The 25,082-nt window shown below is 40.4% G+C and overlaps 1 protein-coding gene across 2 annotated transcripts in view; it reads right to left on the bottom strand.

Annotated features, from left to right (window-relative positions):
- Window positions 1-25,082, bottom strand: part of itga8 (integrin subunit alpha 8) — a 256,311-nt gene that overhangs the window by 19,630 nt on the left and 211,599 nt on the right. Inside the window, exon 27 of one of the 2 annotated variants that reach the window (XM_033012773.1) lies at window positions 15,076-15,189. The exons of the other annotated variant lie outside the window; for it this stretch is intronic. Coding sequence (XP_032868664.1) covers window positions 15,076-15,189 — 114 coding nt within the window. The remainder of the gene's footprint in view (window positions 1-15,075; window positions 15,190-25,082) is intronic. 2 annotated transcript variants of the gene reach the window in all.

The following is a 25,082-nucleotide window of genomic DNA, read 5'->3' as shown; positions in this document are numbered from 1 at the left end:
TTCAAAGAACACATATTTAAGACAGAAAACCACAAAGGGAAAGTGATTCATCCACGCCTGACAAGTGAAGTTAAATATAGTGTTAAATCAAAAGAGGTGGTTTATTAAGTTGACAGAAATAACAGTATGCCTGAGGATTGGGAGCAATTCAGAACTCAGCAAAGGAAGATCGAGACAATTGCAAAGGCAGCCAAAACAGAATATGAGAGTAGACTTGGGAGAAACATAAAACAGACTGTAACAGACTTTTATAGTTATATAAAAAGGAAAAGACTAGCAAGACCAATTGCAGGCCCCTTCCAGTTAGAGGCAGGATAATTTATAATGGGGATTAAGGAAATGGCAGAGCAATTAAACAATTACTTTGCATCTGTCTTCACAAAAGACACGTAAAACCTGCCAGATATATTTGTGAATGAGCAAATGAAGGAGCTAAATATTAGGGAAACATTTGTATAAGAGATGTTTCTGAATTAATCATCTAGAAGCCCAAAGTAAGATCCTGTGAACATGGATTCAAATTCCACCAGGGCAGATGGTAATAAATTTGCATTTGAATTGTGCAATTAAGAAGTCTAACGATGACCATGAAAACCACAGTCAATTCTTGTAAAGACCCTTCTAGTTCACTACAATGTCCTATTTGGGAAGGAATCTTCCATCCTCATCGGGTCTGGTCTATACGCAACCTCAGACCAACAACAATGTGAATCAACCTTAACTTCCCTCTGAAATGGTGCAGCGAGTCAGTCAATTGCAATAAACTGCTAGAAAGCCACAAACAAATAAGACTGATTGGATCACCCAGGATCATCTAGGCACCTGTTTGCACCAGTTTGCACTTAAAGTGCACTATTACAAAACCAAATTGTAGATGCACCGCTTATTCCACCAGTTTAATACGCTTACAAAGTCATGCTCACAGAATCATACCTTAGTTATCCCAGTCATCACCACACTCCATCCATGGGTCTGTCCTGTCCTGTGTATTCCCTCCAGCAAGACAGATCCAGCAGAGGTGGCATTACAATGGAAATGTCAGCAGCAACTGCCCTGGTAGTCCTCACCATCCTCAACTCTGGGTCCGATGAAATCTAATGGCATCAAGTTAAATTTATGCTGATTACCGTCTATCATCGCCCTTTGGCTGATGAATCAATACTACTCTATGTAGAACATCATTTGAAGAAAGCACGAACAGTGGCAAAGGCTTAGAATGTACCCTTGGGGGGGGGGGGGGGGGGGGGGGGTGTGGTTGGAGTAAACTAACATCCATCACCAAGAATGGCTTAGTAGCACCACTACTGACCAAGCTGGCTGAGTGCTAAAGGACATTACTGTCAGACTAGGTCTATGGTGGCACGTGAAGAAACTAACAAGAGGGAAAAAACCTACTTCATCTTGTCCTCACCAATTTACCAGTTGCAGATGCATCTGTCCACAACAGTATCAGTAGGTGGCATGGTGGTGTAGCAGTAGACTTGCTGCCTGACTGCGTCATAGACTCAGGTTAGATCCTGACTACAGGTGCTGTCTGCACCTAGTTTGTCCTTTCTCCTTGTGTCCTGCATGGGTTTCCTCTGCGATCTCCGGTTTCCTCCCGTATGCCAAAGACATACAGGCTTGTTGGTTAATTGGATTGGTATAATTGTAAATTCTCCATAGTGTGTGTAGGATAATGTTAGTGTGCGGGGATCGCTGGTCGGCGCGGACTCGGTGGGCTGAAGGGTCTGTTTCCACACTGTATCTCTAAACTAAACTGAAGTAGGAGTGACCATTGCAAAAACAAAGTCCCGTCTTCATGGTGAAAATATACTTCACCATGTTGTGTGGCACTACCACCATACTAAATAAATAATCCATGCAGGCCATCAGCATCTACAGAATATAATTCAACCTCTTCCGCACTCATGGCCCACCTTCATATCCCCCGATCTACCATCACCATCAAACCAATGGATCATCCCAGGTTCAATGAAGAGTGAAGGAGAGTATGTAAAGGGCAGAACCAGGCATAGGTCAGAATGCGGGATCAACCTGATGAACCTACATGACAGGACTATTTGCATACTAAATTCCACGATCAACGGATCAATTCCAAACTCTGCAGCCCTGCCGTATCCAGTCAAGAATTGAGCAATTAAACAGGTCACTGGCTCCACAAATGTCCTAATTCTCATGAAATGGGGGAGACCAGCATGTCAGTGCAAAACATAAATCTTCAGATAGATGTGCCGAGTGGATGATTTATCTCAGCCTCCTCCAGAAGTCCCCAGTATATTGGCTGCTGGACTCCAGCCAATTCTATTAACTCCAAGTAATATTGAGAGATGGCTAAATGCACTGGATACACCAAAGGCTACAGGCCCTGACAACATTCTGGCAATAATACTGAAAACCTGTGCTCCACAACTCGCTGTGCCCTTGGCCAAGCTATTTCAATACAGCCACTACATTGACATATATGTGACAATGTGGAAACCTGTCTACATATGTGTTGGCCACAAGAATCAGGACAAATCCAACTCAGTCAACTACTGCCTCATTAGTCAACAATCAATTGTCAGCAGTCATGGAAGAGTTAATAGTTAAGTGATTGAGTGGCTCTTGCTTAGTAACAAACTGCTCATAAACGCTCAGCCACTACAATGATTCTGCTCCTGGTCTCATTGCAGTCTTTGTCAATACATGGACTACAGTGCTGAAGGTGGTGAGAGTAATTGCTCGTGACGCCAAGGCAGCATTTGTTTGAATATGGCTTAAAGGAGGTTTGACTATACTGGAGTCAATGGGAATCAAGGATAAATTCCTCTGCTGGTTGGAAAATGGTTGTGTTGGCTGGAGGACAAACATCTCAGCCACAGGACATCTCTGCAGAAGATCCTTCTGCAATGTCCTTCAATCATAAGGTCAGAAGTAGGAAGGTTCAGCAGCAATTACATCTCCTCAAGTAATGAAACAGTCCACAAACAAATGCAGCAAGATCGGGATGCATCACAGCATGATTTGGGAACAGCTCCATCCAAGAAATTGCAGAATATTGTGGATGTGAAGTTTCATCATTTGAGATGCTCATCATCATGCAGGGCATAGCAGCCCACTTGATGGGTACCCCATCCACAACCATTCACTAACCAAAGCACAGAAGCAGCAAGATCTACAGGATGCAATGCAGCAACTCATCACGACTCCTGAGACAATACCTTCTAACCCCACAACAAGAAGCAGCTCAAACGACAAGGACAGCAAATATATGGGAACACTGTCACCTGGGAGTCGCCCACCAAGCCACACATCATACTAACTTGGAAATATATTGCCGTACCTTCACCATCACTGGGTGAAGAAGCTGGAAACGCCTCCGGAACACATTGTGAATATACACACACCGCAAGGACTGCAGTACGGGTACAAATGGGGTTGAGAGGGAAAGATAGATCAGCCATGATTGAATGGCGGAGTAGATGGGTCGAATGGCCTAATTCTGCTCCTAGAACTTATGAACTTAGGAACTTTTGCAATGGCACTAGAAGTCATCTCACCACCACCTTGCTAAGGACAGCTAGAGATGAGCCATTAAATGTTGGCTCAGCTTGTGGGTACAAAAAAAACTGAACTTTAGGTGATTTTAGAGGTAGTTAAGGCTCTGATTATTACCTTCCAAATGTCTAACTTTTTTGGAATTGTTACTGTGCATTGGACGATAGCAAACTCTCTGGAGAAAGAAATCTGAAAACCACTGACCACTTAGCATGTCAGTGATAGGGGAAAGTTGAAGGGTGTAAGCAAAGCAAACCTCGATGAGAAAAACAGGATTTATGGCAGTAAAATCATAGTGTTTGTGGACGATATAACTAGCAGAATGGATAACCAATACACTTGGGACAATTTATTGAAGCCAATTAACTAGAATGGATAAGGCTGAAACAGTGGGTTGCACAGTGGCGCAACAGTAGAATTGCTGCCTCATAGCACCAGAGACCGGGGTTTGATTCTGACTATGTGTGAGTTCTGAGCAGTTTGTACATTCTCCCTTGACACTGTGAGATTTCTCCGGGTGCTCTGGTTTCCACCCATGTTCCAAAGAGTAAGTTAATTGTCTTTCATAAATTGCCCCTCGTACATTGGTTAGAGTCAGTGTACCAATGATAATTGGTTGGCACAGACTTGGTAGGCTGAAGAGCCCGATTCCATGATGTTTCACTAAACTAAAACTAAACTGAACAGTAGTTGTGTCGGAACTGCAGATGCCGGTTTACACCGAAGATCGATTAAAAAAAAAACACATAAAAGGAATAGGAAAAGGAAAAAGGAATCACCTATTCCTTTTCTCCGGTGACGCTACCTAACCTATTGAGTTATTCCACATTTTGTGTCTGTAAACAGTAGGCATATTTGGAAATGTGGACGGATTCTGATAAAGTCCCGCACAGAAGCAGATCAACAAAGATAGAGCAGATGGAACTGGAGTTACACTGACGATTATTGCAAATTGGTTATCTGACAGCAAGCATTGTGAATAAATTGATCAGGTTGCAAAACAATAATCTGCTAGTGAAAACAAGTCAAGCTGTACTGCAGAAGCAAAAAAAATGGCCAGGCGTATGTGTTGTATCAAATAGTAACATATCAAATAGAAATGCTTTTTTAAAGCACTTATCCCAATGAAATGAAGAGAATGTTACCATTATAATTATTTTTAAATGATATTAGGACAAGAAGAAATATCCTTGAAAGAGGAAGAATGAATGGATTATTCAGAATGTTACAAATAAAATATAGAAAACTTATTGATGCAAAATTGATAAATATTTTCATATTATTGGATAATATTCATTGGGAACTATTTAAAGATTTTTCAAAATGGTTTCAAAAAACATCCAACTAAGTTAAGGTAACCTATGGGCCTGTCCCACTTGGGCGACCTAATCTGCGAGTTCTGGCGGGTTTGCCCTCGACTCATACTCGCAGCATGGTTGACACGAGGTCGTAGGAGGTCTTCGTAACTCTCCTTCATGCTCGAGAGTGGTCTCCGCGTACTCGAGGCCTCAGCTAGGTCGTGGCGTTTGTTTTCAATATGTTACAAAATGCCCGCGAGTAAAAAAAGGTCGCCATGCAACAAATCGATACTTTTTTTACTCATAGGTTTAGTCGTAGTTGGTCGTAGTAGGTCGGCATGTTAGTCGTAGGTAATCGAGGGTAGTCTAAGGTAGTCGAAGGTAGTCATAGAAAGTCTTCATCATAGTCGAAGGGAGGTCGAAGGAGGTAGCCTTCACTCTCCACTATTCGGTGTCCAATTTTCCCGAAGTTAGTCGTAGCTAGTCGAAGCTGGTCTTCAACATAGTCGAAGGAGGTCGAAAGTGATCTCCTACAAAGTCGGAGGTCTTCAACATGTAATTTTTTCAAACTCTTCTAAACTCGCCAATTAGGTCGCCCAGGTGGGACAGCCCCTTTACTAATTTTCCACCTTGTGTCTGTTTTAATTTCATGTGCTATTTTGTCTATAGTTGCACTTTGTCTCTGTGGGAATATGGTCAACTAACTGTCCACTGCTAATAGAATATATGCTCTTTGAAGAACTTTTATTCATCACTGCTTACTCCTACATAAATTGGATATGACTGCCAAATCAAAATGTTTTCAAGCACTTTTTACTTTACAAAGCAGTAGTGCTTTAATAACACTAAGACTGATTTTTCTTGATCGGTATCAACAGACAGATTCCTCTTGCTGCTGAGATGAAACACAGAAGTTCCAAAGTTCTGTAGTTTTTCTCACAGTAACTTTGCAGAAAATCTTGAGAAGGCAATTGCGTCCATTTGGTTCGAAATATTTAACACTAGGCCAATTGAATCAACAAACTGAACAGGCTTTTGTTCATAAGGACATAAATTCTGGGAGCAGAATTAGGCCGGTCAGCCCATCAAGTCAATTCCGCCTGATCTATCTACCTTTCCCTCTCAAGCCCATTCTCCTGCCTTCTCCCCATAACCCTTGACACCCGTACTAATCAAGAATCTATCAATCTCTGCCATCAAAATATCCATTGACTTGGCCTCCACAGCCTTCAATGGCAATGAATTCCACAGATTCACCACCCTCTGACTAAAGGAGTTCCTCCTCATCTCCTTCTTAAAGGTACATCCATTTATTCTGACGCTATGGTCCTAGACTCTCTCACCAGTGGAAACATCCTCTGCACATCCATTCTATCCAGGCCTTTCACTATTCGGCAAGTTTCAATGAGGTCCGCCCCTCAACCTAAACAGGTGCTATTACCAGATTTAGATTTAGCTGGTTGAATTATTGAACTTTGATGTGGAAATTTGAAGGTTGGCTTTCGAGTTAAAGTTGCAATTTTGCAAAAAATATTTTCTGTTCAGCTTCTCTTTCATCCAAAAGCATGTGATCTAACTGTCTTTCAGGGAAATGCAGCAGTTTACTGGCTCCAATACTATCTTTCCATTCTGTTGGAACATGTCATTTTAATGCTAAAGCATATCTTGCCATATCAGTGCAAGCACTTTTCATACTGAAGCCAGTGATTAAAACATTAAAAAGCATGCAATTTTCCCCCAACTATTTCTGTATTTTGGCAATTACAATCACATAGTTTTTGTTGAACAAAGTGCGTGAGCCAATGCAAATACACTGCAGTTTGGTTGGGATATGGCATCAGATATAATGTCTCTGTCAGAGCCAGAACAAGGTATTTAAAAAAAAAAGTTGGAATGCATGCCCGAGGTTTCAGCTTCCTGTTTGAGATAAATCCAATTCATGGAGCCAAACATTGTAAGTTTTATTCCTTTCAAGAACCTGCAAGATAAAACTAAAATACTACTTGGATCAATCAACTATGTCATTGCCATCTATTGTTAGTCAATATGGTATCCAAGTATGTAAGAAGCAACTGCAGATGCTGGTTCAAACAGAAGATAGACATAAAAAGCTGGAGTAACTCAGTAGGTCAGACAGTATCTCTGGAGAAAAGGAATAGGTGACGTTTAGGGTTTAGACCCTTCTTCAGACAATAAATAGATAGATGGTATCCAAGTACTTCCCCTTCATCAGGTCAATACATCCCATGGCAATTAAAATAGTTGACAAGGGGAGAGAGGAGTAATGTTTGTCAAGGATGGACACAATGCTTTGGTGAGCAGTTGCCAATGTGTCCTTCCAATCTTTATTTTTGCATATTGCTCGTTGATCTCAAAACACATATAAAAGGTAAAATATAGAATCTATTAATAACTTATGTCATGATCTCCTGAGAGAACCGAGAAAAGGTTAAAATGAAAATCCAAGTAAGGGAACCACATCCCTCATCCATGGCTTTGCCACATCCAGACAACCATTCTACTGTAGATACAAGGAACTGCAGATGCTGGTTTACCAAAAAAACCCACACAAACTGCTGGAGTAAAGGGGCTGTCCCACTTGGGTGACCTAATTGGCGCGTTTAGGAGAGTTTGAAAAAATGTCTTGTTGAAGACCTCCTTCGACTATGTTGAAGACCTCCTTCGACTATGTTGAAGACTAGCTTCGACTAGCTACGACTAACTTCGGGGAAATTGGACACCGAAAAGTGGAGAGTGAAGATGACCTCCTTCGACCTCCCTTCGACTATGATGAAGACTATCTACTACTAACTTCGACTACCCTCGGTTACCTACAACTAACATGGCGACCTACTACGACTAAACCTACGAGTAACATGGCGACCTTTTTTACTCGCGGGCATTTTTAAACATATTGAAAAAAACGCCTAGTGAGGCCTCGAGTATGCGGGGACTACTCTTGAGCATGAAGGAGAGTTACAAGGACCTCCTACGACCTCGTGTCGACCATGGTGCGAGTATGTCGAAGGAAAACTCTCCAGAACTCGCGGATTAGATTGCCCATGTGGGACAGGCCCTTAACTCAATGGATCAAGCAACACCCTTCTTCAGAATTAATGAATTGGGCGGGGAGAAAGCTGGAAGGGAAGTGGGGGTGGAACAAGGTATGGTTACTGTGGCTACAGGTGAGACAGGTGGGATTGATTGGCAGATAATTGGACAGGGGCCAGAGACACAAAAAACAAAACGTGTGAGATAAGGAGATGTGTGAAAGAGGCACAACTTGTGAAGCCAGAGGATTGAATACAAGTGGAAGGGGAAAGGAAGAAAGGGAGAAAGGGGTGCACCTGCAGGTGGGACACAGCGAAGAGGGGAGGAAAGCACCATCTCCCTTTCCCCTCCCTTTTTCCTCTCTCTTCTCTATGTCCCATCTGGGTGTGCACCCATCACTCTCTTTCCCCTTCCCCCCATCCCATTCCACCAACATTCCTTCCACTGGCATCAAAATGTGTGCCTTTTATCTTTATCTCACACTTTTTCTTTTTATCTCTGACCTATATCCAATTTTCTGCAAATCAAACCACTCCTCATCTGTATCCACCTATCACTTGCCAGACTTTATCCCATCCCCATCTCTCTTCTAGCTTTCTTCCTCCGTCCCACTACAATCAGGCTGAAGAAGATCCCGATTTGAAATGTCGTCTATCCGTGTTCTCCAGAGATGCTGCCTGACTCACTGAGTTACTCCAGCAGTTTGTGCCTTTTTAAAAAAACTATTCTAATACCTGCCAGTCCAGACTTCAAAAACATGGACACAAGAAACTGCAGATGCTGGTTTATAACAAAAAGGTACAAAGTGCTGGAGTAACTCAGTCAGTCAGGCAACATCTCTGGAGAATAAATATTTGCAAATATTGGTGTGGGATAGGCAATGTTTTGGGTTGGGACCCTTCTTCAGACTCAAATAAGTGAGTTACACCAACACTTTATCAATTTTTTTGGCATAAAATAAATCTAGTGTGAACATGTGATTGGTGGTCAACATGGTAAAGGACCTGTTTCCACATTGTATCTCTAAACTAATATAAACTTAATGAAACTAAAGTAAAATTTAAAAGATTTGCAAGAGACATGAGGGACTGTAAATGATAGAAACTGGAGCCAACAATAAACTACTGAAGAAACTCTTTAAGAAGGAACTGCAAATGCTGGAAAATCGAAGGTAGACAAAAATGCTGGAGAAACTCAGCGGGTGAGGCAGCATCTATGGAGCGAAGGAAATAGGCAACGTTTGTCGTCTATTTTCTTCGCTCCATAGATGCTGCCTTACCCGCTGAGTTTCTCCAGAATTTTTGTCTGCCGAAGAAACTCAGTAGGTCAAATGGCATCAGGCCTGATGCAGGGTCTTGATCCCAAACATTGAACATCTGTTTGCCTCCACAGATGCTGCCTGACCTGTTGAGTTCCTCCAGAAGATGGTTTATAGCCATTGGATTTGTAGGATTGGTTAATGATCCATAGAATAATTTATTACTTCATGAAGTCTCCCCAGAATCATATCCTGGGTTTATTAGGACACCGGAATTTGATTTTGGTTATACAAAGCTCAGGGGAACTCAGCGTTGGACCTGTGAGATTGGGGTTTGGGAAACGTAAGCCAGCTGTTCATTGCTCAGCTTCTTCTGGCAAACCTAGAAACTTGTAGCTTACACAGTACCAACTACCTCTCAGACCAGCCACTCACACTGCTCCTAGCCCAGAATCATTTTTCTCTTTTCTTTCTCAAGCCAACTCGCAGATAGGTCTGTTAAAAGAGCTGCCTGGAGCTTATTTTCTGCATTGCAGCCTAGTCAAAGCAGTAGCTCGATAAAAGAACGTTGAATTTCTGCAATATTTTTTTAAATATTAATGTGGGAATCACTCGAAGCATGCAACCCTTTACCAAACTAGTTCTTACAGCTCATTTCACTTTAAGCCTGAGTGTCATTTTTTAGGAAACACAGGCAGTGTTTTGTTAATATTCTGGCGTACAAAACTCCGAAGTATAACCACTCCATCACAAGTAGCTGTTCCTCCAGCTGCCTCGGCCCATGGTTCCCTCTTTGGACCTCAATATCTCCTTAATATCTGCCTTAATGTCTCCTTTTATGGCTTGTAGCCCAGCTGTGTAATGTTTTCTAATAATGCTCCTTTGACATGAATTTGGATATTTATCTATGCTAAAAGAGCTTTATATGTACATGTTGCTGATATTGTTTCCTCAAATAAATAGTCAAAATTAATATGCACCTACTTGGAAAAATCTTTAGGCCATCCTCTAAACTAATTTATTGATTGTTTTAATATAATTGAATACATGTACTTCACAGACCATGCATCTTGATATTGACCTGAGCCACTTACATTTTAATGTTATGGAGATCTTCATTCCGACTGGATATTTGGCTCAACATGCATCTATGAGACAAGTTAGTTGGAACCAATTGCCTCCCCATGCTCTTAAATGTTCTAATTGTTATATGTGTTACACATAACTGATCTGTTGTTAACTACATGGCTGCTTCTTGACCTGTTGCATCAGATAAGTTACCCTGAGCTCATCTTAACAGTCATTTGCAAACACTCAAAAAACGTAATTAAAAGCAAAATGGAATCATAGTCATACAGCATGGAAACGGGCCCGTTGGCTCAACTTGCCCATACTGACCAAGATGTTCCATCAACACTAGTCCCACCTGCCTGCGTTTAGCCCATATCCCTCTAAAACTTTCCTATCCGTGTATATGTTCAAATATTTATTTAATATCAAGATATTAAAAGTTGATGCTGGAAATTGGCTACACGAACGGAAGACACTGTGAATAGCTCATAAACTAATAATATGATGAAAGGCCATTAATATGATATTCCAATTCTGTTTCTTGTTCTACAGATGCTGCCTGACATACGGAATAGTTCCAAGATTGTCTTTATTTTTCCATTAAGGGCAATATAAATGTCAGGAAAATGAGGTTCCAACTAATGAAAAATAGTTCAATGTGAGGAGTATAAAACCAAAGGATGGAATAAAAACAGAAGATGCAGGAATTTGATACTGTATTCAGGAGGGAGTTAGATATAGCTCTTAGGGCTAATGGAATAACGGGATATGGGGAGAAAGCAGGAACGGGGTACTGATTTTGGATGATTAGCCATAATCATATTGAATGGTGGTGCTGGCTGGAAGGGCCGATTGGCCTATTCTTGCACCTATTTTCTATGTTTATATGAAATGCTCAGCGGGACAGGCTACATCCGTGGGAGGATAACTGAGTTAACGCTACAGGTCAAAGACCCTTTGTCAGACCTGGGAAGGAGACAAAAGATGAAACTGGAGGGAGGGTGGGAGAGGTAGGTTGCGTCTGATACAATAATGCCAGGATGGCCATGAGGATGCGCTGTAAACAGGATTATCTGGTCAATGAGTGAACTGGAGCAGTTAGAGGTGAGAACATAGACAAAAAAGCAAAATACAAAGTGCTGGAGTAACTTAGCAGGTCAGACAGCATCTATGGAGGGAATGGATAGGCAGTGTTTCAGGTCGGGAGCCTTCTTCAGACTCAAATCTTTGCCTACCCATTCCCTCCACGGATGCTGCCTGACCTGCTGAGTTACTCTAGCACTTTTGGGATTTGCTCAAGATTCCAGCATCTGCAGGTCCTTGTGTCTCCAACAACAAAAGAACACGAGAGTTGCAAGATGCAGAGTGCGATTACATGCCCAGTGGGTGACGAAGGTTGACCGAAATGTTAACTGTTTCTCTTCCCACAGATGTGACCTGACCTGCTTAATATTTCCAGCATTACCTGTTTTTGTTTTCATCTGCAGCTATTTTTGATTGTTACTAAAGAACAGGAGCTGGGTATATAATTGAAAAACGGTTATTTTAAAAAAAATAAAGGAAAACAATTAAGAAAAATGATTGCAGGAAGTTGTGCAACCTATTCTTATGAACCATAAAAAGACTCATGAACCATCTTTAAAAGCTTGCTAATACTGAAAAACAGCAAGCTTGGACTAAACAACTATAGCACACTGATTCATTACTAAATCAAAACAAAATGAGAAATAAAGTGGACAATTATTCAGGTTCTTCAGTCAGGATTTCTCACTATTTGCCTTAAGCCAACAAATGTCAAAAGCACCATGAATAGCACCAGTGGTCATCCAGAAGGTTGTGTCCAACCAAGGAGAAAGGAAATAAAAACTAACAGAGAATGCCAGACATTTTCTACATAAGACAGAGTCTCTTGCCCAGAGTAGGTGAATCGAGGACAAGTGGACATAGGTTTAAGCTAAAGGGGAAAATATTTAATAGGAATCTGAGGGGAAACTTTTTCATGCAAAGAGTGGTAGGAGTATGGAACGAGCTGCCCGAGGAGGTAGTTGAGGCAAGTACTATCGCAACGTTTAAGAAACATTTAGACAGGTACATTGATAGGACAGATATAGTGGGATGTGGGCGAAATGCAGGTAGTTGGGACTAGTGTAGATGGGACATGTTGGCCGATGTGGGCAAGTTGGACCGAAGGGCCTGTTTACACACTGTAAGACTCTACGACTCTATAAGAGCAGAATTAGGCCACTTGACCCTACATGGTCACACAACTGCAGAAGAATGCTTCCATGTGATAACACGGGTAGTCAGAACTACTGGTGCAATCAGCTGCAGGTTAGATTGGTATAGTACGTGGGCAGAAGATAAATGGACCAATTGGATGGCCTTAAGTCACCTCCATACCCAGGTCAGTCATTCATCAGATGACTTGGTGACATGAGAATGACTTGCGAACACAGTGCAATATAGCCCCTGCAACGGTTTGGTCTGCACATTGTTTGATGATGCATGCATGGAATTGAATGGCTTCTTGATGAAAATAAAACTACCAAAAAGCTGACAAAAATATTGATTTAAGCAATGTAAATTAATTCAAAGGGAAATCTTGTCTCTATTGTTACATAACTACTTCAAAAAAATAATTCCCCAAGTCTCCTACCATCCTGTCCAAAATTGCAATAGACTTTAGGTTTCGCGAAAGATCCCTATTACATTCTGTTCATGATTATAAACTTCAAATTAGTATTTACTTTCATTTTATTTCTCTCTCCCTTTCCTCCCCAATCATGAAGATATTGGCCAGAGGTTCAGGTGCAGATGGCGCTGCGAGTGGTGGGACCTGAGGTGCCCCAGACACAGGCAACGTGGACCTTATAATGGAGCCCATGTGAAACTGGAAAATGTTGAAGATGATTGTGTTACTAAATAGCAGGTCATGGCTCTTTAGCTACAACTGCTCCAAACAGCATGTTAACAATTTAGAATGTACTTGCTTTCCCGTTGGGAAAAGTGGAAACGGTGGTTCTGGGGCTGCCTCTCATTTTGCAGCTGTAGATTATAGAGCTCTTGAGTACAAATTTCCAAAATTAAATAAGTAAGGCAGGAACATGATACTTGCAAAACTGGGCACAAACATGCAATGTAACTAAACATTCTTGATATTCACTGCAAATCAATTATTTTTCTTGAATATTTAGATGACTGTCTGATTTTGTTATGGTCTGGAGTATGCACAATTAACTTGTTTTTATTTATGCAGAACTGTAAAGTTTCCACACTGGTGGAGATCTGCCTTTTAACTGCGTAGTGCATCTAGCTAACCACATCCACATTCATGCATTTTAAATTGAACATGTTTGATAAAGAATCTGTGCACAAGCCTGTTCTATCCAACACCCCAGCAACAAGCAACATGAAATATAAAGTACTTTGATTTTAGTAACATTAAGAATCAGCCCCTTTTCAAATCACATAGCAATTGTTCCACAACATATTGAAAGGTAAACAAATAATGGGATCCAATAGCAACAAGGGAGCCAGCATTTAAAGATTGAAGTGGAGCACAATTGACAAATGTATAAACTTGATAGAAATGTCATGTAATTTGTGCAGCAGTGAGGAATCTATGAGGCCTCATTAAACTGAATGAATGGCAAGTTTCTAAATGAAGGGAGATAACAAATTAATCCAATCAAATAATTATTTTTAAATAAATGTTATTTTAAGCATGTTCAATAAAAAATGTTTTTTTTTTAATATAGTTACGGTACAAAGTGGCCAGTTAGGTGGACAGTGTGGTAAAGTAGGCTATTGACACACATGCCTTCATTGGGAAGGGCATTGAATACAAATGCCTGAGGTGAGAAAAAGCAAAAGACTGAGGTGAGAAAAACCTTTTTCACCCAGAGAGTTGTGAATTTATGGAATTCCCTGCCACAGAGGCAGTGGAGGCCAAGTCACTGGATGGATTTAAGAGAGAGTTAGATATAGCTCTAGGGGCGAGTGGAGTCAAGGGATATGGGGAGAAGGCAGGCACCGGTTATTGATAGGGGACGATCAGCCATGATCACAATGAATGGCGGTGCTGGCTCGAAGGGCCGAATGGCCTCCTCCTGCACCTATTTTATATGTTCCTAAATGTTGGGATGTGATGGTGCAGCTTTACAAATTATTGATGAGGCCACTCTTGATGAACCGTGTGTAGTTCTGGTCGACCCAGCTTTACAAAGGATGTCATTAAGTCGGAAAGGGTTGAAAAGAGATTCACCAGGATAATTCTCGTGCTTATGGGATTGAGTTATAGGGAGGGGACGGATAGTCTGGGATTTTTTTTGTTGAAGCGTAGGAGGCTGAGGGGTGACCTTATTAAGGTGCATGAATATTAAGGGGCATGGATAAAGTGAATGCTCAAAATCTTTTTCCCAGGGAACCCTTTTTCTAAAACTAGGGTATAGGCTTAATGTGAGAGTGGAAAGATTTAAGAGAGACCTCAGCAGCAACTTTGTCACTCAGAGAGTAGTCCATATTTGGAATGTGCTGCCAGAGAAAGGAAAGAAGTGGATACAATTATAATTTAGACATTTGAAGATAGACACAAAATTCTGGAGTAACTCAGCGGGGCAGGCAGCATCTCTGGATAGAAGGAATGGGTGACATTTAGGGTAGAAACCCTTCTTCAGATGGACATTTAGACAGACGTACGGATAGGAAGGGTTTAGCGGACTATGGGTCAAATGCAGGCAAAGGGGACTAACCCAGTATGCCAACCTGGTTGGCATGGACAAGGTGGGCTGAAGGGCATTTTTCTGTACTGCATAGCTCTGTGACTCTATGGTTCCAATTAACAATTTTGCATATTACCTTTAGAAAGGTCTGCACCCAGATGCGAGATCGAACCTTTAGTACTGCACTCTGTCCTTTCCGCAGATGATCAACATGACAGACTATTTTTGTACATTCAATGTTGCTGCAATTCTGTAAAACAAAACCGTTAATAAGAAATTCTACTGACTGTGAGATTTCCTTTTGCTACAGGCAATCATAAATCTAAAAACAAACTCAAAACAGGCCATCTTATAAAATGTGTTTTTATGTATTTAAATTATTGGAAAGAAAGCTTGTAAACGTTTTTGTGGTAACTGCCCTCCCCAAATAATTTCATGTCTTGCCATTCTGTAGTGAACTGTTGAGCCAGTGCGAATAAAGGGAGTACTGAAAACAAATATTTTTCAGCTACATTCATTATTAAAACATAGAAAATAGAACAGTACAACACAGCCCCTTTGGCCCACAATGTCCGTGACGAACAGGATGGCAAATTAACGTATTCTTCTCTGCCGGCACGTGATCCATATCGTTCCATTTACTGCATATCAAAGAACCCCTCTAAACCCACAATCCCATTCTTAAATTCACTATCGTATTAGTCTCCACCACCGCCTCTGGTAACATATTCCAGACGCCGACCACTCTCTGTGTGAAACATTTGCTCTGCTTCACTGTTTTAAACTGTGCCTCTCTCACCTGTAAATTATATTTTCCATCCCAGGAAAATGGTTCAACATAGATACATAGAAAATAGGTGACTGTGTTTGCCTCCCATAATTTTATATACTTCTATTAGGTCTCCCTTCAGCCTCCGATGCTCCACAGGAAGCGATGCAAATCTGTCCAAATTCTCCCTATAGCTAATCTGGGCAGTCTCAAGGCATAGCCAGTAATGGTCTCTCTGGACCCGTCTCCTAAAGCTTCACTGTCTGAGCAGTTATCAAACTTTAGGTATTTGCCTCCTTACTGGTATTTCAAAATTCTTCATTACACATTGCAGTTCATGCTGTTACAAGATGATAGTGCCTCAGGAAGGCCGTCAGCATCCATAAAGACTCCTCACACCCTTGGAATGGACTGTTCGAACTACTTCCCTCCGGCAGACGTTACAAGGCCTTCTACGCCCGAACCTCCAGACTCAGGAACAGCTTTATTCCCAGAGCTATAGCGGCTCTGAACCGGCCCTGCTGAGTGCCCCCCACCCCCCATGGATTGTCTCCCTCGGATGGTCACGTCGCACAGACACATCTGCACTTTAGTCTGTTTGAACTGTTTTGACTATTTTACTGTTCTTTTTACAATCCATGTTCTCGGGATATCTAAATCTAAATTTTATTAGTTATTTAAGTTATGACATCGGATGGAAGCTGCATACCAAATCTCGTTGCGCTTATGTGCAATGACAATAAAATATATTATTATTATTATTATTATTATTATTATAGAAAGAACAACAGAAGAGATAGCACTGATTGCAAACCAATATGTTACATAGATCTTAGCCCTTGTGGCTAAGGGGATCAGAGGGTATGGAGAGAAGGCAGGTACGGGATACTGAGTTGGATGATCAGCCATGATCATATTGAATGGCGGTGCAGGCTCGAAGGGCCGAATGGCCTACTCCTGCACCTAATTTCTATGTTTCTATGTTTCTATAGATCAGGACCAGCATCAGACCAGCTGCTCTTCCAGCTTTGAAGCCAAAACAGTGGTGTCAGTTTGTAGAAACAAGGAACTGCAGATGCTGGTTTACAGAAAAGAATACAAAGTGCTGGAGTAACTCAGTGGGTCAGGATGCTGCCTGACCTACTGAGTTACTCCAGCACTTTGTGTCTCTTTTTGGCGGTGTCAGTTTGATATCTAATTTAAAATACATTTGTATGTGAATGTCTTTCTTTTTTTCTTTTTTTTAAAATTATTTTTATTAGAAGTACGGTAAATTACAATAACACACAACACATATATTTTAATACATTTTTTGTACCGCTTCATTTTTTTTTTTTTAAAGCTTTAAGAAAAAGATAGAAGTAAGGAAAGTAAAGAAGGTGCGCAAGAGTTGTGAAGTGCAAGAGAGTGTTGGGAAAAGAAAGCCCCTTAGAAAAGAAGTTAGAGAAGGAAGTAAAGTAAGAAAGTAGACCCTAGAAAAGAAAGAAAAAGAAAGTAAGGACAATCGCTCTATTATAACATTAAACTCCGCAGAAAGACTACCAACCAAGTCTGTTTTTGTTGTTTTACCTCCCAATGCCAGGTCCTGATACCATTTATTTATTTATTTATTTTTTAAATTACTATTGCACCTCATGCTTGTAATAGGTCCATAAACGTAGACCACGTCTTTTGGAATTGGTTTGCTTTACCTGCTAAGAGGAATCTCATCTCTTCCAGATGTAATGTTTCAAACATATTTGATGTCCACATTTTTATTGTTGGTGTGGGCGCATTTTTCCAGAATTTAAGTATGAGCTTTTTTTCCCATTATTAGCCCGTAATTGAGTAAATTCTTCTGATACACGTTTAATTCAGGGATACCTTCCGATATCCCAAAAATGATCCATTCTGGTTTTGGTACCAGTTTTATTTTAATTAATTTTGAAAAAATATCAAATATTCCATGCCAGAATTTTTGGATTTTTGTACAAAAAACAAAAGAGTGCGCTATGGTAGCTTCTTGACACAGACATTTATCACAGATTGGTGAAACATTAGGAAAGATTTTATTTAATTTAGTTTTTGAATAATATAGTCTATGTAATGTTTTGAATTGGATAAGCGTATGTCGTACATTGATCGAGCATTTATGCACCTGTAGTAAATGATTATCCCAGCTCTCTTTTGAAATTTTTATAGCTAATTCTTGTTCCCAGTCTCTTCTAATTCCATCTGTTGTGGGTATTTCTATGTTTAAAATGATATTATATAAGTACGATATTAAGTTAGCTGATTCCGCCTTTGTCTTCATTGCTTCATCCAGTAAGTCGGAAGGCATATTATGATAGTCTTTTGTGTATTTTTTCAAATAATCACAAATTTGAAGATATTTAAAATATTGGTTATTTTTCAAATTATATTTCAGTTGTAGTTGTTGAAATGATAGTAATTTTCCCACTTCATACAGATCTTCGAGCGTTTTGATTCCCATTCTTTCCCATTGTATAAATTATTTGTCTATGATTGATGGTTTAAACGATGGGTTATTGGCTATTGGTATTGAGAGAGATAGGTTTCTTAATTTTAGATTCTGTTTTATTTGTTTCCATGTTCTAATTGTGCTATGTATAATTGGGTTTTTATTATAATTTTTATTATTCAGATTTATTGGTGAGAGGATAATCGCTCCTATATTACTCGGGGAGCAGTCCCCTTTTTCCATTACAATCCAGTCCGCCTGCTGGGCAGAATTGTCCAGCAGGTGAATCATATTTTTAATATTTACTGCCCAATTATAATACATAAAGTTAGGGAGCGCTAGACCCCCCCACTCTTTTCGTTTATTAAGGTGTGTTCTTTGTATTCTATGGGGTTTATAATCCCATATGAAATTTGTAATGTCTGAGTCCAATTTTTTGAAAAACTTTTTTAGGAGATATATAGGTATTGATTGAAATAGGTATAGAATTTGTGGTAAGAAAATCATTTTTATAGCGTTTATTCTGCCTATTAAGGACATCGGAAGTGTTTTCCAGAATTTAATCAAATTATTTAATTTCTTAAGTAGGGGATTATAATTGGCTTTAAACATATCCTGGTAATTTCTAGTAATTTCAATTCCCAAATATTTGAATTTTTCTGTAGCTATTTTAAAGGGGAATTTCCTGAGATGTGTTGAGTCTTTTGGTTTTATGTGAATGTCTTTCAACAACAGAAGTACAAATACTGATGGTGAAAATCATTTTTCTGAAGCTTAAAATAAATTTTCAATCATATAAAAAGTTGGATAAAATGTTCGAAGGTAGTTTATGTGAGAGTTCACAGGTGACATAGGTGCGGCTTGGGAACTAGGAGATCTGATCTTATGTAACCAATTCACAAGCTGCCCTATATCTGCTGTTTAATTTTTGGGATTAAAACTATGTCGAGCTTCATTCCAATTTGTAAATCACAGGCTTAAAATGTTCCATGAAAACAATGTGTGTCTCCAGGCAAGATTCTTCCAAAGATATTTTCTCCATAAAAACTGAGGATATTTAAAGCCACAGGACCTGGCCTCCACAAATTGGCCACATAAAGTAAAATGATGGTTTACATTTAAGATTAAGATTGTGTTTCAAATTCAATTTTTCCCCACGGGTATTGTTTGTGTTTTCAATCTAGTGTCATTCCTCCCGCGTGAACCTTTCATTTTTTCTGGGTTCCTGTGGATATTTACCATACAGGTAGGAAAGGATGATTATTTGAGGGGACTCTCATCGCATAACAAAATTAGGAGTAAGACATTTGTGGCAGGTTTACTAAACCCAAAAGGACTTAGATCTGAAGCACCTCGGTCATCCTGATATTAACCATGGCAGTTACTTCATGGGCTCTTCCAAACATAAATACTTTTATTGGGGGGAGTCTATGGTATCTCTGATACTGTACAATGACATGCAGACCACAATGGATTCGAAATGCCTCTTCACTCACAAATAAAAATATTACTCTAGTGTTTCAAGATTCTTCTAAATCATCTCAAGGCTTATTTGGAAAAGAGCTGCCACTTAATGGAAACCTGAAATTCTGTTATCCAGTTTACATGGCACCAGGAAGAAGAGACATGAGGCGGGGTGAGATGGGAATTTAATTTTCAATTAAAAATCCTTCCACCTTTCAAATAAAATGATCACCAGCTAATTAGACTTGGGTAGAGTCATAGAGTTGTATGGCAGGGAAACAGGCCCTTCGGCCCAACTCATCCATGCCAACCGAGATGCCTGTATATGTTTTGCTGCATTTTGCTGCATTTTGTCTATATCTTTCCATTCTTTTTCTATCCATGTAAAAGGCCAAATACTTTAAAAAATGTTGTTATTGTACCTTTCTCTACCACCTCCTCTTACAGCTCATTTCGTATATCCACCATCCTCTAGATGAAAAACTTGCCCTTTAGATCTCGTTCAAATATATTTCCTCACCTTAAAGCAACGCCTCTGGATGTGACTACCATGGGAAAAAGATTAGGATTATCTACTCTATCTATGCACCTCAATTTTATAAACATCTATAAGGTCATCCTTCAGCCTTTATTTGATGTAGTGTGAATCCTAACCCCAGTTTTTCCAATCTCCCCTTTATAATTAAAACCCTCCATTCTCAACAGCATCCTGGTGGATCTCTTGTTTGCACATCTTCACCACCATCTTGGGCCAAACTGTCCTCACCTGTGACATTCTACTCGTGGGCCAGCTTGTCTTTAATGTTTGTGCCCATACACTGAAGTGTGGTTTAGTTTAGTTTAGTTTAGTTTAGAGATACAGTGAAGAAACAGGCCCTTCGGCCCACCAAGTCCGCACTGACCAGCGATCCCCGCACAATAACACTATCTTACTCATACTAGAAACAATTTACATTTTTATACCGAGCCAATTAACCTACAAACCTGTACATCTTTGGAGTGTGGGAGGAGATCGAAGATATCGGAGAAAAGCCATGCAGGTCACGGGGAGAACGTACAAACTCTGTACAGACAAGCATCGGTAGTCGGGATCTAACCCGGGTCTCTGATGCTGTAATGCAGCATCTCTACTGCTGCACACCATGGTTGTTGGACATTAGCCACAGATCGGAAGTCAGTGCCACTACTCTCTTGCCCAGCATCAACATCCAATGGTAGAGCACTGAAACACAGATCTGAGGAACTCTGTACACTTGAACATTGGGCTCCTCACCTTAATGTCAGACAGCGTAAGTAACACAATCCATTCACATGGATAGATCATTGATCTTGATTAAAAAAGGTTCAGAGGAGACAAATGATGCTGCAGATGCTGGAATTCTAAGCGAAACACAAAGTGCTGGAGGAACTCAGCATATCAGGACAGGTGATATTTCGGGTCTTAACCCAACATTCCCTAAAATGGTGATTTGCCTTTATTTCTTTGTTTCACTTGGTGGGTTTGATTAATTTAGAGTGGGCAAAGTTATTTGGCATTGGCATTGCTTTATTGTTGACTTGCGTACTGAGTATTTTTAATTGCATATATTGTTTTATTATTTAGTTATAATTTCATGTTTTTAATTATATGTCTATGAACTGTTCGCATATGCTTCTAATTACCAGAAACATTTAAAAATAGGTCAGATGTCTTTGACTGTGGCAAGCTATCAAAGAGTGAGCTGAGTGTTCCTGGATTGGTGCCTCAGGATGCACTGCCTGAGGCTTTGTTGCTGTTTGAGGACCATTCCTTTCTATTGTCACGGCTGTGGCTGTCAGCCTGAAGGTCAACTCGAACTGCAAATCCACAAAGGAAATGCAGCCGCAGTAATAGTGAATGTGGACAGATGGAACACCATCTGGGCAGGTGGGGTTTTATAATTCTGTTATATTATAGCACATAGTACAGCACATGACCAGGCTTTTCCTCGTTGCCAAAAAAGCTGTGGAGACCGAATTTTGAATATATTCTTAGAACATAGAATAGTTCAGAACTGGAACATGCCCTTCGTTCCACAATGTCCGTGCAGAAATTGATGTCAAGGTAAACTAATATCCTCTGCCTGTACATGATCCATAATACTCCATACCACTCCATCTTCAGTCAGAACCTTTTTCCCAGGGTGAAAATGTCCAATATTAGAGGGCATAACTATGAGGCGAGGGAGAAAGTTTAATGGAGATGTGCAGGGCAAGTTTTTTTTACTCAGTTTTCTTTTAGCGGGGACTGGAGCGCATTGCCAGGGGTGGTGGTGGAGGCTGATATGATAGTGACGTTTAAGAGGTTTTTAGATAGGCAAATGGAAGAGCAAGGAATAGAGGGGTCATGTACAGGCAGATGAGATCAGTTTAACTTGGCACCAAGTCCAGCAAAAACATTGTGGGCAGTGGGATGCCTGTGATGTATTGTTCTATGTTCATTGATCCTCTTCTGAGAGGAAGATCAATGAAATAACATTATTTCATTAATTAAATATACTAATGACTCTGACTTACCAGCAGAATCTTTTCCAATTTTTTTGTTGGTGGCTACAAGGCATTTGTTACATTTTCAGATTTCTGATGGTATGAGGAATTGAATAAACATAAATACGATATATATATTTATACCTAGCCTCAAGAAATTGCACCTAATAAAATCTCAAATACTCTACTCATTAAGTAATAGAATTGCTGTTATGTTTCATATACTTACATTGTAACTTTACCTTCTGTGCTTTAAAACATTAATATTGATTATGATTATAATGATTTTAAACATATAAATCTGGATGCACCACAACATTGTGCAAAGTGCATTTGACATATTAAGGAGACTCATTTCCAGAAATAACTAAATTATTCATTGATCATTCATCGTTGAATACACACAGGTCTGTTTAAACCCTCAACAGCAACTTGCAGAAAGTGCACTCACACAAAGTAAGACAAGATCACATCAGGACTCACAAATAACAATTTACTGCCAATCATGAAAAGGTAAATGAATCTAATGCATGCAGAGGTTAAATTAATCAACAGGGTGCCAGGGATTACAGGGAGAAGGCAGGAGAATGGGGTTAAGAGGGAAAGGTAGCTCAGGCATGATTCAATGGCAGAGTAGACTTGATGGGCCGAATGACCTAAATCTGCTTCTATCACTTATGAACTTAAGAACAAGGCATTTGAATCTTTCTTGTTCATACATGCAATTATTTCAGAAGGAAATCTCTGTTAATAATCTGTGGAACCAACTGAGTGGATTTGCAGTTTGCTTTAGAAATCATCTTTTTTGTTGATTTTGAGTATGGTCCTGGATCCAGCAGAGACCTCAGAAGAATCAGACAATGGCTGGTCACATTATCTCTTAACCCTACCATTTTGACTGAAGCTTTACACCAAAGATAGACACAAAATGCTGGAGTAACTCAACGGGTCAGGCAGCAACCCTGGGGAGTATGAACAGGCAACATTTTGTGTCGGAATCCTTCTTCAGACCATTAGTGTGGTGATGGGAGGGGGGCGGGGGGGATGGGTGGGAAAGAAAGCTGGGAGAGAGTTGGGACAAGACGGAGCATGGCCGGTAATACTTGAATGCAGGTGAGGGAGTTATATGATATACAGCTTATTGGACAAAGGCCAGGCCAGAGATGAAGAGACAGGTGTGAACCGAAAGGATAAGGGGTTGTGAATTGTAAAGCTCGGGGATAGAATAGTTGCAAACTGTGTATCCATTGTAAATGGTACAAGTGGAGAGGGAGGTTTATACCAGTTGCCTTGAGGACATATCTGAGAAGTAGGAGTGCTGCATTATACACAAAACCAGGTAAATGGGATTAGCCCAGAATAACAATTTGGTCACGAGGGCCAAAGAGCCTGTGCCTGTGACGTTTCAGTTTAGTTTTTTGTCATGTGTACTAAAGCACAGTGAAAAGCTTTTGTTGCGTGCTACGCAGTCAGCAGAAAGACAATACAGTACATGATTACAATTGATCCATTTACAGTGTTATGATAAAGGATACATGATAAAGGAATAATGTTTAGTGCAAGGTAAAGCCAGCAAGGTCCGAGCAAGAATAGTCCGAGGGTCATCATAGATAATAGTTCAGCACAGCTCTCTAGTTGTAGTAGGATGATACAGTTGCCTGATAACAGCTGGGAAGAAACAGTCCCTGATTCTGGTGGTGTGCTTTTTCACACCTCTATACCTTTTGCCTGATGGGAGAGGGGAGAAGAGGGAGTGTCCAGGGTGCGATTTGTCCTTGATTATGCTGCTGGCCTTGCCGTGGCAGCGTGAGGTGTAAATGGAGTCAATAGAAGGGAGGTTGGTTTGTGTGATGGTCTGGGCTGCGTCCACAATGTATAATTCAGACTCAAATACAAATTTAGATGTAGATTATTGAAAGCTTCAAGCTGCAAGGAGAAGTTAGATAAACTTGCATTTTTTTCCTTTACAGTGCCAGATAAAGTATATAACATTATGAGAGGTACGGATAGGATAGATAGTCAAAGACTTTTTCCCAGGATGGAAATATCGAATACCAGAGCTATAAGTTTATGGTGAAGCTGCTTAAAGAAGATTTGCGAGACAACTCTCATGACACAAAGAACAGTATGTGCCTGGAACATGCTGCCAGAGGAGGTGGTAGAAGCTGCTGTAATAGCAACATTTAAGGGACCTTTCGACAGATACATGAACAAACAGGAAATAACTGGATATTGGCCATGTGCAGGCAGATGGGAATAATTCGATTGTCATCGTGGTTGGCACAGATCTGGCACAGAAACAGGCCCCCAGTCCACTGAGTCCGCGCCGACCAGCAATCACCCGTACACTAGTTCTATCCTGCGCACTAGGGACAATTTACAGAAGCCAATTAACCTACAAATCTTCACATCTTTGGAATGTGGGAGGAAACTAGAGCACCCATAAAACACCCAGGGAGAACGTGCAAACTCCGTACAGAGAGCACCCATAGTCAGGATCGAACCCGGATCTCTGACACTGCAAGGCAGCAACTATAGCACTGGGCCACTGTGCTCCCAATATGTGGTTGATGGTTAGTGTGGACTCAATAGGCTAAAAGGCTTGTTTCTGTATCCAGTTACATGCATTGTCCTTTGATTTGCAGAGTAATTACTGTAGCTGGTTCCTGCCTTCAAGCAATTTACTAAACAAATGAGGAAGAAAAGCAGTGACATGCAGTTCTTTGTGGCGCAATGTGTTTGTGGCTTAGACAGAAGGGTACCGCACCATGAAGCAACATTAGACCCATTTCTAAACTGCCTTTCCTTTCAAAAGCCCTTGAAAAGGTAATTTTAAGTCAACTTATGCCTTACCTTCACCAAAATACTATCTTGGAAACTTTCCAATCAGGTTTTAGGGCTCACCACAGCACAGAGTCTGCCTTGTTGAAGGTACATAATGATC

This window comes from Amblyraja radiata, chromosome 2 (genome assembly GCF_010909765.2).
Source record: "Amblyraja radiata isolate CabotCenter1 chromosome 2, sAmbRad1.1.pri, whole genome shotgun sequence".
Lineage (NCBI taxonomy): Eukaryota > Metazoa > Chordata > Chondrichthyes > Rajiformes > Rajidae > Amblyraja > Amblyraja radiata.
This window is presented reverse-complemented; position numbering and strand designations above follow the sequence as displayed.